The 14,802-nt window shown below is 36.7% G+C and overlaps 1 protein-coding gene across 2 annotated transcripts in view; it reads left to right on the top strand.

The window, feature by feature from the left end:
• Window positions 1-14,583, top strand: part of LOC107288135 (TGF-beta-activated kinase 1 and MAP3K7-binding protein 1) — a 44,926-nt gene extending 30,343 nt beyond the window's left edge. Inside the window, exons 1-11 of one of the 2 annotated variants that reach the window (XM_015816718.1) lie at window positions 1,700-1,816; window positions 3,531-3,667; window positions 3,808-3,961; window positions 5,844-5,930; window positions 6,758-6,896; window positions 7,146-7,259; window positions 9,692-9,803; window positions 9,915-10,059; window positions 12,696-12,918; window positions 13,254-13,410; window positions 14,198-14,583. In XM_015816718.1, coding sequence (XP_015672204.1) covers window positions 1,784-1,816; window positions 3,531-3,667; window positions 3,808-3,961; window positions 5,844-5,930; window positions 6,758-6,896; window positions 7,146-7,259; window positions 9,692-9,803; window positions 9,915-10,059; window positions 12,696-12,918; window positions 13,254-13,410; window positions 14,198-14,402 — 1,506 coding nt within the window. In that variant the 5' untranslated portion in view covers window positions 1,700-1,783 and the 3' untranslated portion in view covers window positions 14,403-14,583. Of the gene's footprint in view, window positions 1-1,699; window positions 1,817-3,530; window positions 3,668-3,807; window positions 3,962-5,843; window positions 5,931-6,757; window positions 6,897-7,145; window positions 7,260-9,691; window positions 9,804-9,914; window positions 10,060-12,695; window positions 12,919-13,253; window positions 13,411-14,197 lie in introns of those variants that run through there. The other variant, XM_015816719.1, reaches the window with a different exon arrangement.
• The last annotated feature ends 219 nt before the right edge of the window (window positions 14,584-14,802 follow it).

The following is a 14,802-nucleotide window of genomic DNA, read 5'->3' as shown; positions in this document are numbered from 1 at the left end:
CCCCTCATTTAATTCTTTTATCTTTACAACAACCTTGGCAGATAGATCAGGCTGAAAGTGACTGGTATTAAACCAACTAGGGAGTTAATAATAATAAAGTTGGAAGGAACTTTGGAGGTCATCTAGTCCAACCCCCTGCTCAGGCAGGAAACCCTATATCATTTCAGACAAATGGCTGTCCAGTCTCTTCTTAAAACTTCCAGTGTTGGAGCATTCAGAGCTTCTGGAGGCAGGTTGTTCCACTGATTAATTGTTCTGTCAGAAATTTCTCCTTAGTTCTAGGTTGCTTCTCTTTGGTTAGTTTCCATCTGTTGCTTCTTGTCCTGTCTTCAGGCGCTTTGGAGAATAGCTTGACTCCCTCTTTTTTGTGGCAGCCCCTGAGATATTGGAACCCTGCTATCATGTCACCCCTCATCCTTCTCTTCATTAAACTAGACATACCCAATTCCAGCAACCGTTCTGTATATGTTTTAGCCTCCAGTCCCCTAATCATCTTTGTTGCTCTTCACGTGATCTTGATTCTATCCCTCTGTTAATGCAGCCTAGTACTGTGTTGGCTTTTTTGGCAGCTGCAGCACACTGCTGGCTCATATTTAAGTGATTGTCCACTAGGACTTCAAGATCCCTCTCACAGTTGCTGTGAGGTACCACCTACTATACCTGTGTGTTTTTTCTTGCCTAAATGTAGAACCTTACTTTTTTCACCATTGAATTTCATTTTGTTAGATAGAACCCAATGTTCAAGTCCGTCAAGATCTTTCTGTATCTAAAGCCTATCTTCTGGAGTGTTGGCTATTCCTGCCAGCTTGGTGTCATCTGCAAATCTGACGAATTCCCCATTGATCCCCTCATCCAAATCATTGATGAAGATGTTGAAGAGCACTGGACCCAGAAGAGAACCCTGGGGTACCCCACTACACACTTCCCTCCATGTAGATGCAGTTCCATTGAGGACCACACACTGAGTACAGCCGGTCAGCCAGCTACGAATTCATCTGGTAGTGATGCTGTCTAACCCACATTTTTCTATCTTATCAAGTAGTAGGTTGTGGTCTACTTTATCAAATGCCTTACTGAAGTCCAAGTAAATCCTATGTCCATGTAAGTCCAAGTAAGTTCTATGAAAGGGACCTGGAATCGGTCTCTCCAGATTAAAGCCAGGACCTTAAACACTATGATAATGAGTGGTAAATTTAAAACTTAAGCAAAATTGCAGTAAGAGAAGGCACCAAAGGTAACAAGCAATTATCACAAGATAATATTTTGCAGGTACTGAAATTTCTCAGAGATGATCTAACATCTGATTCGCATACTTAAAAGCCTCCAATTCTGTGAAAACGTACACTGTACAGCCATTGCTGATCAAACAGACCAATCAATCAGAATAGAGCTGGAAGGGACCTTGGAGGTCTTCTAGCGCAAGGCTTAGAAATACGTGTAGAAAGCCAGTTGGCGCTGATTTCCGCGGCGCTCCTCCTGTTTTATCTGCCAAATATAGCATATCCGCTATGGTAACCGAAGACTACACTGACAAATTTCCTGCTGCAAATAGTGTATATTTTTTTTAAAAAAATCCGATACGCAAGACAAAATGCAGAAGAGCAAAGCAACCAGCCTCAATACTTCCTCCCATCCTCTCGAGGGCGCTGTCGACCGAGGGAAAGCAGAACCAATTCCGCAGGATAAAACTACATTCGATGGTCATCCTGAGCCTTTCCTGCAGTCCGATCCTACCTCTCTTGCCCGCCGATGGGTGGGAGGAGGGTCTTGCTTCTGCGTAAAGATGGCGGCAGTGAGGAGGAGTCTTTTGCAGAGTGTGAGCAGCTTCGCTTTTTCTATGTGATCACGAGAGGGGCGCGGCGGGGGGGGGGGAGAAAAGTACCACTCCCGGATTTAAGGGAAGAGTCGGGTGGCTCGCGGGCTTCTTGTGTCCCTGCCTTGCCCAAACACGGAGGGATGCTTCCCTGCAACAAAACGGAAAGGATGGGCGTGCAGGCAGAGGTGCACGTTGTGCTCCCTTTCAGCCGTGGAAGTAATCAGAGCTAAAGGAATAGGGATTCCCCTGTAATGACGCCGTACGCGATGCAGTATTTTGGGATGCGTCGTTTTCTATGCGCCAAGGAGAAAAGGTGCCACTTTGAAATTCCCTTGGCTGCATGGTTGTCAGAGGGAACTCCTACCTCTGCCTCACTAGTTTCTCTTGCTTTCCTCGGTCGGGCGCGACCAAATGCGCTGGACATAACTCCGGCGGTAGGCTGTGCTGATTTGGAAATCCAGGCATTGTAGCCATCACCGAAAGGCGTGTTCGCGCCCCATTCCCGTAAACTGCAAAATGTGGGGCGTGTAAATAGGCTGGGTCCTAACTTGTCTTTCAAACTCTTGAATGAAACCAGATATCCTTTATTACCTGCAGTGGCCTGGTGAGAAAGTGCTGCATTTTCTCCCCCCCCCCCTTTATTCTTCCGCATACAGTTGGCAATAAAACTTGCAAATTAGAAACTAACTGAATCGGAGCAACTTCATGTTCATAATTTTCACAAAATATGCGTGAAAACGAAAAATTAATGTTTTCCCACTCCAACTACCCCTAGGAATATAGACCGATTTTATTACTTTATCAGGGGAAAAAATTAAGTGAAATCAAAACATAGTCATTCTCATAAGATGCAGCAAATCAGTAAGATACACCAGTTGCACTATTCATTACTTTGTGCATTAATATATTATTCTGCAATCCTATATTGCATCAGCTTTGTTGGGATAATTTTCTTCAGTATAAAGATTAAAGGAAAAACACTGGTAATAAAAGAACTTCTGGTGCTCTTATGATGTTAGTAATATAGAAAGATAATTATATTTCTCTCTCTGGCGTGCACAATATAGTCAAGCTCAATTCAGCATTAGTTGTGAGTGGTGCCTATAAAGATCTAAATGAAGGATTTGCAGATTTCAGCTAGCTTGCCACTTCCAACCTGCACTATTTGCACTCTTGCCCTTAGACCCATATTAAAAAAAGGAACTACTTTATAAATACTTATGCAGCGTTTCTAGGGAAGATGATTCTAAATTAACATCTTACAGTTCTGTGTTGGACAGACAGATATCTCCTCTGCAATCCATGTACTAGTATATACTGGGGGAGAGGAGTTGTGGCTTTCTGGAGGGTAACTATTTTAGAAATGCAAGAAGAGTGTTAATGTCTGAATTATGCCTGGAAAAACAATTAAATGATGGTAATTAAAATGTATGCCTCTTACTAGTTTTGCAGGACAAGATATGTATATTCAGACGGTAGTGTAGAGTATGCATACATAGGTATTTAATAGCTGGAGTTAGATTTCAAGAACAGGCAATAAAAAAGCAAGTGATGCAATAGCAGAGAAAATATGGTTGAGTAGCAAGATCTATATAAGTACAAAAAGGATCTTAAGTGTTTTAATGGTGTAACTCTGATAAGGCATTCTGATTAGTATGCCATCATTCCATTTGCTTTTATTGAAAAATGGAGCTTCTTTCTTGTAAATATTTAGGAACAGCTTTCAAGCTGGACAGATGATTTGCCGCTCTGTCAGCTCTCTGGTGTGGGTTCAGCTTCTAATCGTTCCTACACTACTGATGGAAAGGGCACTGAAATTCATCCCTTAGAGGATAACTGGTTGAAATTCAGGTAAGTAGCCACAGATTTGAATGGAACTGTTCAACTGCACAAGGGTACAGTTTTCTCATTCTTTTGTTTGGTTTTCTCTGGTTGTTACTCTGATTACATAAGAAAGAGCACTGCTTACCTATCCTGACTCATTTTGGCAGAAGTGAGAATAATTGCTACCTCTATGGAGTCTTTAATGGTTATGATGGTAACCGAATCACAAACTTTGTGGGAGAGCGGCTTTCTGCAGAACTCCTGTTGGGCCAGCTGAATGCAGAGCAGGATGAGGCAGAGGTGCGCAGAATCCTGTTGCAGGTAATAGAACCTTCTCTTTATGTATAACTGTATTGCAATTTCTAAATGAAAAATAAAAGAATAGGAAAAAAATAATATCCAACAAATTATGAAATTGAATCAATATACCCTCAATTTTTTTTATAATACCAACAATCTGCTGTCTGTGCTTTCTGATAACATACTTTGAGGACTTCAGTAGACTTGGAATAAAACCTTTTGAAGTCTTAATTTCAAATTCAAAGAAGTAATATTTAAACATTTAGACCCATTGATAAGCCATTATTAAGTATTCAACTCTTATTCCATACTTAGAAATAGCAGTAAATTCAACTTCAGTTTTTGAATTTCTGATATGGACCTGGTTTAATTTCAACAATAAACAGTATAAAAATGATAGCATTTTGAGATTTCTCTGAAGCAGCTGTCTGATCCATCCTGAGAAATCAAAACATGCTAAGTTGAACATATTGCTACTGAGGTATGTTAGCAAGGAAAAATGTTATCTGTAGTTATTTAAAATCCTTAAAATAATTGTTACAAAATGTTTGATTTAAATAATTATTTAAATCAAGGATCTTCCCATGTCTTTTAATAGAACATTTTCCCAAACTTTTTAAAAAAAATTATTCCACAGATTTATATATTCATGAGACTTAACACCAAAATCCAATATAACTTAAATGAAGCCCAAACATATTTAATTTCACATAAGTCAGGAAACAAAAATGTTTTTTGCTATATGAATATAAAAGTAATTGCTGAGTTCTTAACAGAGATACATAGTCACTTTCTAATACACCTATTGGAGATTTATACTCGGTTCTCATTTCATAAAGATCAAATAAATGCTCAGTTGTGGAAATCTGATAACTTAAAACCTTCAAGAAATAATCTCAGGTTATCCAATGAAATTCTTTGGTGGTTGTCTCTTTCTTTAGAGAAATCATGCTGTTCTTTTTTAGAGCACATCTTTAAATTAAAACTACACAAAAGTTCAGCATTCTTTTCATGTAGTGGAATTATTATTGTATGATACTGTGCTAAGAACTCTAAAGTAGTAGTAGTAGCAATAGAAAGTTTCTTAAAATGGTATAAGGTTTAAAATAGGGCCAAGTACCATTTAGTAAAGTCACAAAGGCCTTAGTATATGTAGGTGCCCCATTTCTATCTCTTGATGTGTTAAAAATGCAAAATCAGTTTAAAAACAAATCTGTGACAAAACCCACAAATATTCTAAAGGGTTTGATAAAAAGAATTTGTGGTTTAGAGGATCCCGGAAAATAAATGTGCTTTTGTATAATATCAGAAGAGCAGTAAAAGTGCGCTGGAGAGACCATTTAATAGTGCTACAGTGGTGCTTACAAATTTGTGAACCCTTTTGAATTTTTAATATCTCTGCATAGATATAACTTGAAATGTGATCTGTTTTTCATACAAGCCTAAAATTAGATAAAGAGAATCCAATTAAATGAGGTGAAAACATTACACTTGTTCATTTATTTATTGAGAAAAATGACTGATTTTGGATCTCTGAAGCCAATCCTCAAACCTTGTAGTTATTTTTACACATTTTACGTATTTTCTTTGTCTGCCTATTTTATTTATTTATTCTGGCAATTAGAAATTTTAGCCTGTTTGTCCACTGGAAGAGAAAATAAATATAGTATAAAACTGTCCTGATGAGAGTAGTTGGATATTTTGGCAGAAACAAAGATGTAAGGTGTATTCTCACAGATATATTCTCTTTGGTATGAGCATGGTATGAGCACATTTAGGGAATTCCTAGAAAATGATATATTTGACAGAAAGAAAGAATCCTGATTATTTCTATATAGCTGTCTATAAATATTTGGGGATCTAATAGGCTACTTCTATTAATCTATTTCTGGTACCTCTTCAGGCCTTTGATGTGGTAGAAAGAAGTTTCTTGGAGTCCATTGATGATGCATTGGCAGAAAAAGCCAGCCTCCAATCCCAGTTACCAGAGGTAACTCAACATCTTACTAGGCAATTCAAGGAATGTTGACTTTGCATTTCATTTTTGGAAACTCTAATTGCTTATATATTATTTTAGAATGTGGGTAGATAAGTGCTATGTGAGTAGAAGCTGGAATAATAGAATATAAATACTGCATTCACAAAACTGGGTCCTTGTAGTCTGTTAAATAATTAAGAATTAATGTAGTCCTTTGAGAGATTCTTCGATATAGTGGTTAAAGCTCCAGGCTAGAAGATTTATGAGTTTTAGTACTGCCTTAGATATGAAGCAAACTGAGTGATCTTGAACCAGTCATATTCTCCCAACCCTAAAAAGGAAATGGTGGCAAAGTACTTTTAAAATCTTGTGCAGAGAACTGAAGGTACTTGTCCAGGCAGTCACCAGGAATCAACAGTTACTCAAAGGCACACACAAAAAAATCCTTTAATGTCCTATGTTTATAACTATTAAATTAACTGGAAATTCTGTTTCACACATAGCACATGTATTTTGAGAGGGAAATGTTTTAACAATTTTAACCTAATAATAGAGATGGTTAGACTAAATACAATTGAATGCCTTTGTTGTTTGATAGCTTGTTTTGATCCTGTCAAATGTTGTTATGTGTTTGTTCTTGTGTAGCATTTTAGAAGACTAGCACATTTGTTTTGGCATAAACTTTGTGGACTAGAGTCACTTTTGTCAAATGCATGGTGTATTTTCCTTGCTTGACAGGTATATAGGTGAAGAAAAGTATAAACAGAGCAATTCTTTTGGTGCATAGAAGGTTCCCAAATTATATTGCTGAGAAGCTTAGTTATGGCTTTGTTTTCTAGGGGGTTCCCCATCATCAGCTGCCTCCTCAGTACCAGAAAATTTTGGAGAGGTTGAAATCCGTAGAAAAGGAAATCTCTGGAGGAGCCATGGCCATTGTGGCAGTGATTCTTAACAACAAACTTTATATCGCTAATGTAGGTGTGTTCCTCTTCTACACTCTTTTGGCACTTTCTGAGCCCAGCATTGAGTGATGAGAGTTGGTTGGATGACAATATATTTATCCAAGGAAAATGCTTCTCTGATTTCTCAAATGGCCACAAACAAGAGCTGTATGAAACAACTTGGAATTGTACAGTTTCCTGGCAAGAAATAAAAAGATCTTTGGTCATGAGGCGGTAGTGGTCAGTTACAGTTTCTGGCTTTGCATTGTACGTTCTCTCTTTATAGGAACAAACCGTGCACTTCTGTGCAAATCTACCATGGATGGATTGCAGGTGACACAGCTCAATATGGACCACACTACCGAGAATGAAGATGAATTATTCCGCTTTTCACAACTGGGTAAGAAATGTTTCCCTGGCTGTTACTAAGAACACCATGACCCAGAATAAAATCAATTCAACCAGTCTTGGATCAAATAAAGGCTGACTTCATATAATTTGGGAATGTGAGGTGAATATATGATGAACTAGTTAAAATTAGCATTCTTGACAAACTGGAAGGAAATAAACCATGGATATGGTACATTGGATTACTGGAACTCTGTTGGAAGAACTATGAGTTGTTATTATTGGGGACATTAGTAGGTGAGCCTTTAAACACCTAGTAACCCAGAGTCATGTGCAATTCTATGATTCTTAACTAATTAAAAATAATCACACAAGCAGTTGGTTGAAGCCATGATACAGAAGTAGGCAAAGCTATGGAGGAAAAAAAATCTAGCAGAATGCTTTAAAAGCCCCCACCAGCCTCAAGAATTGGCATTTTAATTTGAAACAAACTTGGATAAAACAAAATATATCAGGGTTTTTATGGAGCAGTTTAATATCAGTTTTCATGCTATCAAAAAAGTATTGTGAGTTTTGTGACTAGATCCCAGATTACCTCCCTGCAGTAAGGGGGAAGAGATTCCAAAATAAGAATTTTTTTTGCTGAGGTTTTTCTTTTTGTTTTGTTTCCCTACAGAGTATCACTCTTATTGATGGGTTCTCTGGTTAGCAGTGTCAAGCTAAAGCATGCCCAATTGAACAGGTGAAGGTAGTAATCTCTCTCCTTCCCACTATAGGAAATATATAATTGAATATCTGAAAATCAGAGTAGTTGAAGAAGCCTTTTGTTGCACAGGTTGCAAAACTAATATTTTATTTAGTCTCAGCTGTAGTATTCCCGGTTATAGAGAATGGATAGCTAAATCAAATACATAAATATTTAAATTTGTTCCAATATTTATTATACGTGGTGCAGAAAAACATTCACCAAAAAACCTAGTTTGCTTTCAGTAAGTGAGCCCTTATCTATGCAGCCACTAGGAGTCAAACCCAGGTTAATTAAATGGTTTTCTGTTGTATTTAGAAATTCCTAAGCTCAAACATTTATTGATCTCTGGAAAAGCAGATATTCAACAATTGGTAATAAGCCAAAAAAAAAAAAAGCCCAAACCCTTGCTATGTTTTCTATTTTTTTTCTTTTTCTTTTTTGGCATCCAGAGCATACTATTAAATGGCTGCTCACAACCAAATTGTTAGAAGGTAGCAAGTAAAACCCCCAAATTATTGGTAGAAGAGCTTTCTGCTAAATGTTATCAATCACTGTAGGTGTATTTGGAAATCATTTTATATGATGTGTTCTCCTGAGAGGTAAATTATAGTAACAAAATATTCTCTCCCGCTCCCCCTTATCTAGGTATTATTTTGATTTGTAGAGGTTTTGAGTCAGGTGTCTTTTACCTCTCCTTCCTGAATCTTTCAATTGAAGACGATAAATGTTGAATCCATGGCTTACTATGTACAAAACGCATGCTCTACAATTGAGCTTTGGGGTCTCCCTCTCTCCCAAACGTTGTATTTTCATCTGTGTTTGCTTTCTGAGTAAAAAAAAAAAATTCAAAATGAAGATTAGCCCAAGGTTAGAGAACATTATCCCATCTTCTTCTGTTGGCAGGAAGCACACTTGTTTTTTATGTTGTGCTGGATTGCTCTGCTATTCACAGCCTTGGCAGTCTGCTGGTACACCTAGATTTTAGTTAATTTCAGAATTAGTATTCAGATAAAAAAAATCACAAAGAAGTTGTTGGAATTATTTAACAGAACAATATGCTGGCTGAAAAATCAAGTGTTGGAAATAAACCTCATAAATTATATTGTATTAGACATGGGAAATTTCAGTGTTCTATTCCCCTCAAAACTGACTTAAGTAAATTATTCTAGATTTTATTTGCATCTTAAACTAAGATTTCTTAGATAGCTTTCAATTTTTCCTCTGGAGCAATCAAGTCAGTGCACAGCTCTTAGAATGGGGTAGAAAAATGAATGATAAATCTGAAGAAAATAAATTATAAATATTTTGATTTAGATTAAATTGCTGTATGAAATGAACTGCATATGATTAAAATGGTTTGAAGTATATTAACTTTTTCCTGAATTCTCTGATTTATAGTTGTTTTAATTTATGAAGGCAGTGAAAGTTGATTTATATTATGTTTTCAGAAAAAAAGGTTGACTAATCAGTTTGCAAATGCAGTGATACTAGATTGTATAAGAACATCCAGGGTAAGAAGCAGTATCTAGAATATGAGTCTGCATTTTCTTTCCAATAAATAACTAATGATGAAAGTCTGTTCTCGGTCTTGTAGTCCTTTCCAAATTCATGCTCTCTTCCCTCATTGGTTAGTTAATTTTCCAACTGACATTGCTGTCCCGTGACTTGGAATGCTAATGGAAACTCTTTAGCACATGTACCTAAATCAATGAGGTTTTTATTTTATGCCCTGGCAGGTTTAGATGCAGCAAAAATAAAACAAGTAGGAACCATAGGTGGGCAAGAAAGTACTCGGCGTATTGGAGATTATAAGGTCAAATATGGCTATAGTGATATTGAATTTCTTAGGTAAGTTAAAGCTTGTTTGCATCTTACTCTTATTTCTCTATTTGATTTTATTGTATTGACAAATCCTTTTTCATTGCATAATATAGTACTAACTCAGGTTTCTCTTTGAAGTGCTGCAAAATCTAAGCCAATCATAGCAGAGCCTGAAATCCATGGCGGGCACCCATTAGATGGCGTCACAGGCTTTCTTGTGCTCATGTCAGAAGGACTGTACAAAGCTCTAGAAGCTGCTCATGGACCTGGACAAGCCAATCAGGTACTGACTCCACAGCAATTAAAAACTGTTCTTTTGCACCACATTATTGTCTTCAGATCTAAACCGAAGGGCTTCAATTCTGAGTGCTTAATAATCTGTGGATAACTGTAGAGCATTATAGATGAACCATTCTTGTAAATGCATAGCCAATAACTCATTGGCTGGTGAACTGAACAGTCTCTCTAAAATGTGCAGTATAAACAGAGCGAAATCTGGTGTTTTATTAATGTTATATTTAGAATGTAGGAAACAGATTTCATATTCTAAAGTGCAACCACCATTGGTTTATTGGTTTATCTTGGGACACGATAAGCTGCTTATTCCAGGGGTCACATAATAACTCTATCAACTGTATCAAATTCCTTCAGGTAAAGAAGGGTTACTGGCTTAGATGCCTAAGTTGCTAATTCCAGAATCTTTTAACCATCATAGAATGTCAGAGGTTGTGATTGCATCAGAATTAAATAATAGTTTTAATTTTAATTTTATTAAATTGCTTGTAAGCATTCTGGGAAAAATCAAATTCATTGTTTGAATCTACATTTTAAATATATTTCTTCAGAATTGATTTGAAGCAGTAATGAGAGACCACGATTACCCAGAAAACAGGATTAGATGCTAGTTTTAAACTGAAGTTATTTCACAAAAGAGGCTTTACGTTGATTAATAGATCAAAATTCTATCTGTGGCCTGTTATTTTCCATATATGTCCTGCAGCATTAAATCAAGAATTAAAGCTTTGCAGAAATAGTATTTGTCAGATAGTAGTTCTTGAGTCCAAAGAGAAGCGGAATTCTAAAGATCCTTATTCCAAATAGGAACCAAAATTAGGATAAATGCCAATGACAATCCTGAAAGTGTGAAGTTAAAGATTCCTATATTTATCAAATAATTATACATTATACAATCAACATTTCACTGAATGCCCTTGCCAGAGAAAAGTATTCAGCATCCTGTATATTCCACTATAGTGGAATAAATATGGAAAGCCCCTTTAAATTGGATACAATAAATATTTGTTATAACATTCTTCTGGAAAGCTATCATGTCCAGAAATCTTCCTCAATTACATAACTATATAGTGATAATTTCTTGAAGTGAAAGATATAAAGGAAAAATGGACTGATCTTATGGTAAATGTGATAATTCATCTTGGGGTTTTTTTAAAGAAAATCATGTTTTGATAAAGGATTATTGCTACACAGTTTTTTTAAAAAATAAGAAAAATATATACATACATACATATATGTTCCTTTTCATATCCCAAATAGATTGTAATATATTTTTTACTTAATTTCTTTAAAAAGCCAACAACTTACCAGAGGTGTATCTTCTTTTGTAATATTGCACCGCCTTCTGTAGTTTAGCAATAACTCTGTTTTAAAAGCATAAACCTCATTGAGTTCATCTTTAGTAGAAACGAATGATCTACCGTATATTGGTTTGGGCCACGTAGAACAATAATGATTTAAACTTTTCCTTTAAAGGTTGTTGCTTTTTATATAAAGTGTATGAAATAATGCATACCTGAATAGAAATTATGATGTAACTGAGCCCCTGTTAAATAATTAATAAGAGTATTTCTAGGAATACAAACCTATATCCCCAGGAAAAGCATCACATTCTCTCCATTCCTGGTAGTTCCACCAGAGAAACACAGGCAGTAATTTTTGACTACTTAGATAAGAACTTGACATTCAGATCTGTCCCAGAGACCTATAGTAATTTCCTTCCCCCCCCCATCCATTTCTTATTTGTGTATGTAGGTAGCTTGAAAGGGCTACATTGGGATTAGAGAAGACAATATCTACATTTATTGTTGACTTAAAACTCCTTACTGATTTTTTTGTGTAAAACAAAACAAAACAAAAGTATGAGGTATGGTTTTGACAATTAAATAGGATAGATTCTAGAAAGAAGAGAGTTGTTATGTAACTTTAGAGAAAGAGCTAAATTTACAATTGAACTTACAACTGCTTTAAGATTGGAAGCCACTTTTTTATATTTTTTTCTTTTTTCTATTTTTCTTCTACCATTTTTTCTCTTTGCAATTTAGTTTTCTTTTTTCTTTCTGATTCTGTTTTAGCTTATATTAATTTTTATTCTTGTTTTTAAAACTTTCAATGAAATTATATCAAAAAAACGAGAAGGTTTTATTGGAAGAGAAAAATATATGTGGCAACCTACAAATAAACCATATCCATATCTCCACTGATAGAAGGCTTTCTGTATGTACGCGCATGCTTGCATGAAGAATGTGCAGTCCTTTCATGTAATCTGATAAAAAGCTTATTAGGTTTTAAACCTTTCCACTTTAGATGGATTACTGAGATGTCCTCCTAGTGTTTATCCATATCTTTGGGAGCTGTTTAGCCATGAGCAGCTTTCATATATTGCCGCTTTAAGAGCCCAGCCATGATGGTTAGATTCTCAGGGTTTTGATCATGTGATACTTGTTCTGGTCGAGTGTCTGTTTTGAAGCAGGATACACACACACACACAGTTGTCTAAGCTGCAGCTGTATTGGGGCTGCTCACAAATAAGTAACTCCTAAGTGATGGGAGAAACATCCTCAGGGCTTTCCATTAATCACATTAGTGCCAACATATTTTTTTGTAAACTTCTTTTTTTTCCAGGAAATTGCAGCCATGATTGCCACAGAGTTTGCCAAACAAACTTCATTGGATTCTGTAGCTCAAGCAGTTGTGGATCGAGTTAAGCGTATTCACTGTGATACCTATGCCAGTGGTGGTGAACGGTCCAAATTCTGCTCTCGGCATGAAGACATGACAGTCCTAGTAAGAAATTTTGGGTACCCACTAGGGGAGATGAGCCAGCCCACACTGACTCCAACACAAGGTACGGGGAAATTAAACATTTCTAAAACAGAAATTGTATGTGAAAAACAGCAACAGATTTAGACCTGTACTCTCCCCCACTTGGTTGTGTGAAAGAGAAGCATATAAAGGAGGATCACATAAAAAGAAGCATCATAAACCTCTTGTGAGATTTTGATTTGGCTTAGGATAGTATGAAGCAGCCATAATGCTATTTTTGATTAACAGTGTAAGTTATTCATCATTGGATTAAAGGGCCAGGCTTTTAACATCCGGGGGGGGGGGGGATTTTAAAACAAGGCTACTGGCATTTTCCAATTTACCCATTCTTTTCATGATGTATTTCTCTATCTCTAGGTGGTCGTGTCTATCCTGTGTCAGTGCCATATTCTAGTACTCAGAGCACAAGCAAGACCAGTGTGACTTTATCACTTGTCATGCCTTCCCAAGGCCAGATGGTCAATGGTGCCCACAGTAGCTCTACGCTGGATGAAGCCACACCCACACTTACCAAGTAAATGTTTCCTGTTAAGTTTTATTCTCTGTTGACCTTTATTCCTGTTATCCATGGAATACTGGACATGTTACATTTTATTTCCTAGCTGCTCCTTAATGTAAACTTCCTAGCCCTGTGCTGTTCAACATTTTTGTTAATGACCTCAACTTGATCTCTTCTCTCAAAGTATTGAGAGAATAATTACATAATTTTTTAGTGACACAAAACTAGAAGTGGCTAACATTTAAAAGAAAAAGAGAAGATTACAAAGACAAGCTTAGGCAAGCTTGAGCAATTGGGCAAAACGAACAAAGGAGAAATTAGTCCTGCATGGGGGGGAAGGAATGAAGTGACAGGCATGGGATTAAGGAAAACATGGCTTGTAATAGTACGTATGAAGAGTGTTTTTCATCTAAAAACTGACAAAAATTGACACATTCCTTGTGTCAACAAGAACAGCAATAAAGTTAAATCTAAAAAGCCTTTCAGAGTCTAAACCTGCTCTCCTAGGGTCTCCCAACAAGATGAATACAAGTAGTCCTCTACTTACGACCACAGAAATGAACTCAGAATTTTCATCACAAGTCATGGTTGTTAAGGGAGACATCTATGTGATCCTCTTGCTCAATTATCACAATCCCAGTTCTCCCCATTGTGGCTGTTAAGTTATTGTGCAGAGGTGCCTTGGAGGTGGGGGAGGCTTTGAGAGGTCCCATTGTAAATTACTTTTGCTATGTCATTTGTGATGATTGAGTGAATGTTTGTTTTTCTTTCTTTTTTTCTCACTTGATGGCTTTGCCTACAGTCAAAGTCCTACTATGACTCTTCAGTCTACTAACACTCATACCCAGAGTAGCAGCTCAAGCTCAGATGGAGGCCTTTTCCGTTCTCGTCCTTCTCATTCTCTCAGGCCGGATGAAGATGGGCGCGTTGAGTCCTATGTAGACTTTGCAGAGTTTTACCGCCTTTGGAATATGGACCACAGTGAACAGGGGACACTCATTGTGTAATAATGCACAGAGACTAACCCCTGTGAAGTCCCACCAGATAGTAGGTTGCAATTCATCTCTTGGTTGACAACATTTTTCTACAAAGCATGATCTTTTGGAGATTTTGGGACAAATTGCTAATGTGATTGTTCTCATCAACTTGTCAAGCATATTTACGCATATTAAATTCTTTTCTAATGTCTCTTCCACTGTGAAATCTTGTGGCATTAGAGAGGGTTGCAAACCCTTACTGCATGGCTATAGAAGAAGAATAGTCAGCAGCCAAACTTCTCTTATGGATAAGTATCTGTCAGAAGTGTGTGTATGTATATATCTATGTGTGCCCGTGTTGTTGAAGGGATAAATCTGGGAATACTTAATAATATGAAAGATACCTCTGATTTGCAAAATAAACGATAAC

This window comes from Protobothrops mucrosquamatus, unplaced genomic scaffold (genome assembly GCF_001527695.2).
Source record: "Protobothrops mucrosquamatus isolate PMUCROS unplaced genomic scaffold, P.Mucros_1.0 scaffold486, whole genome shotgun sequence".
NCBI lineage: Eukaryota > Metazoa > Chordata > Lepidosauria > Squamata > Viperidae > Protobothrops > Protobothrops mucrosquamatus.
The sequence above is the reverse complement of the archived record's forward strand: the minus strand, read 5'-3'. Positions and strand labels throughout refer to the sequence as shown.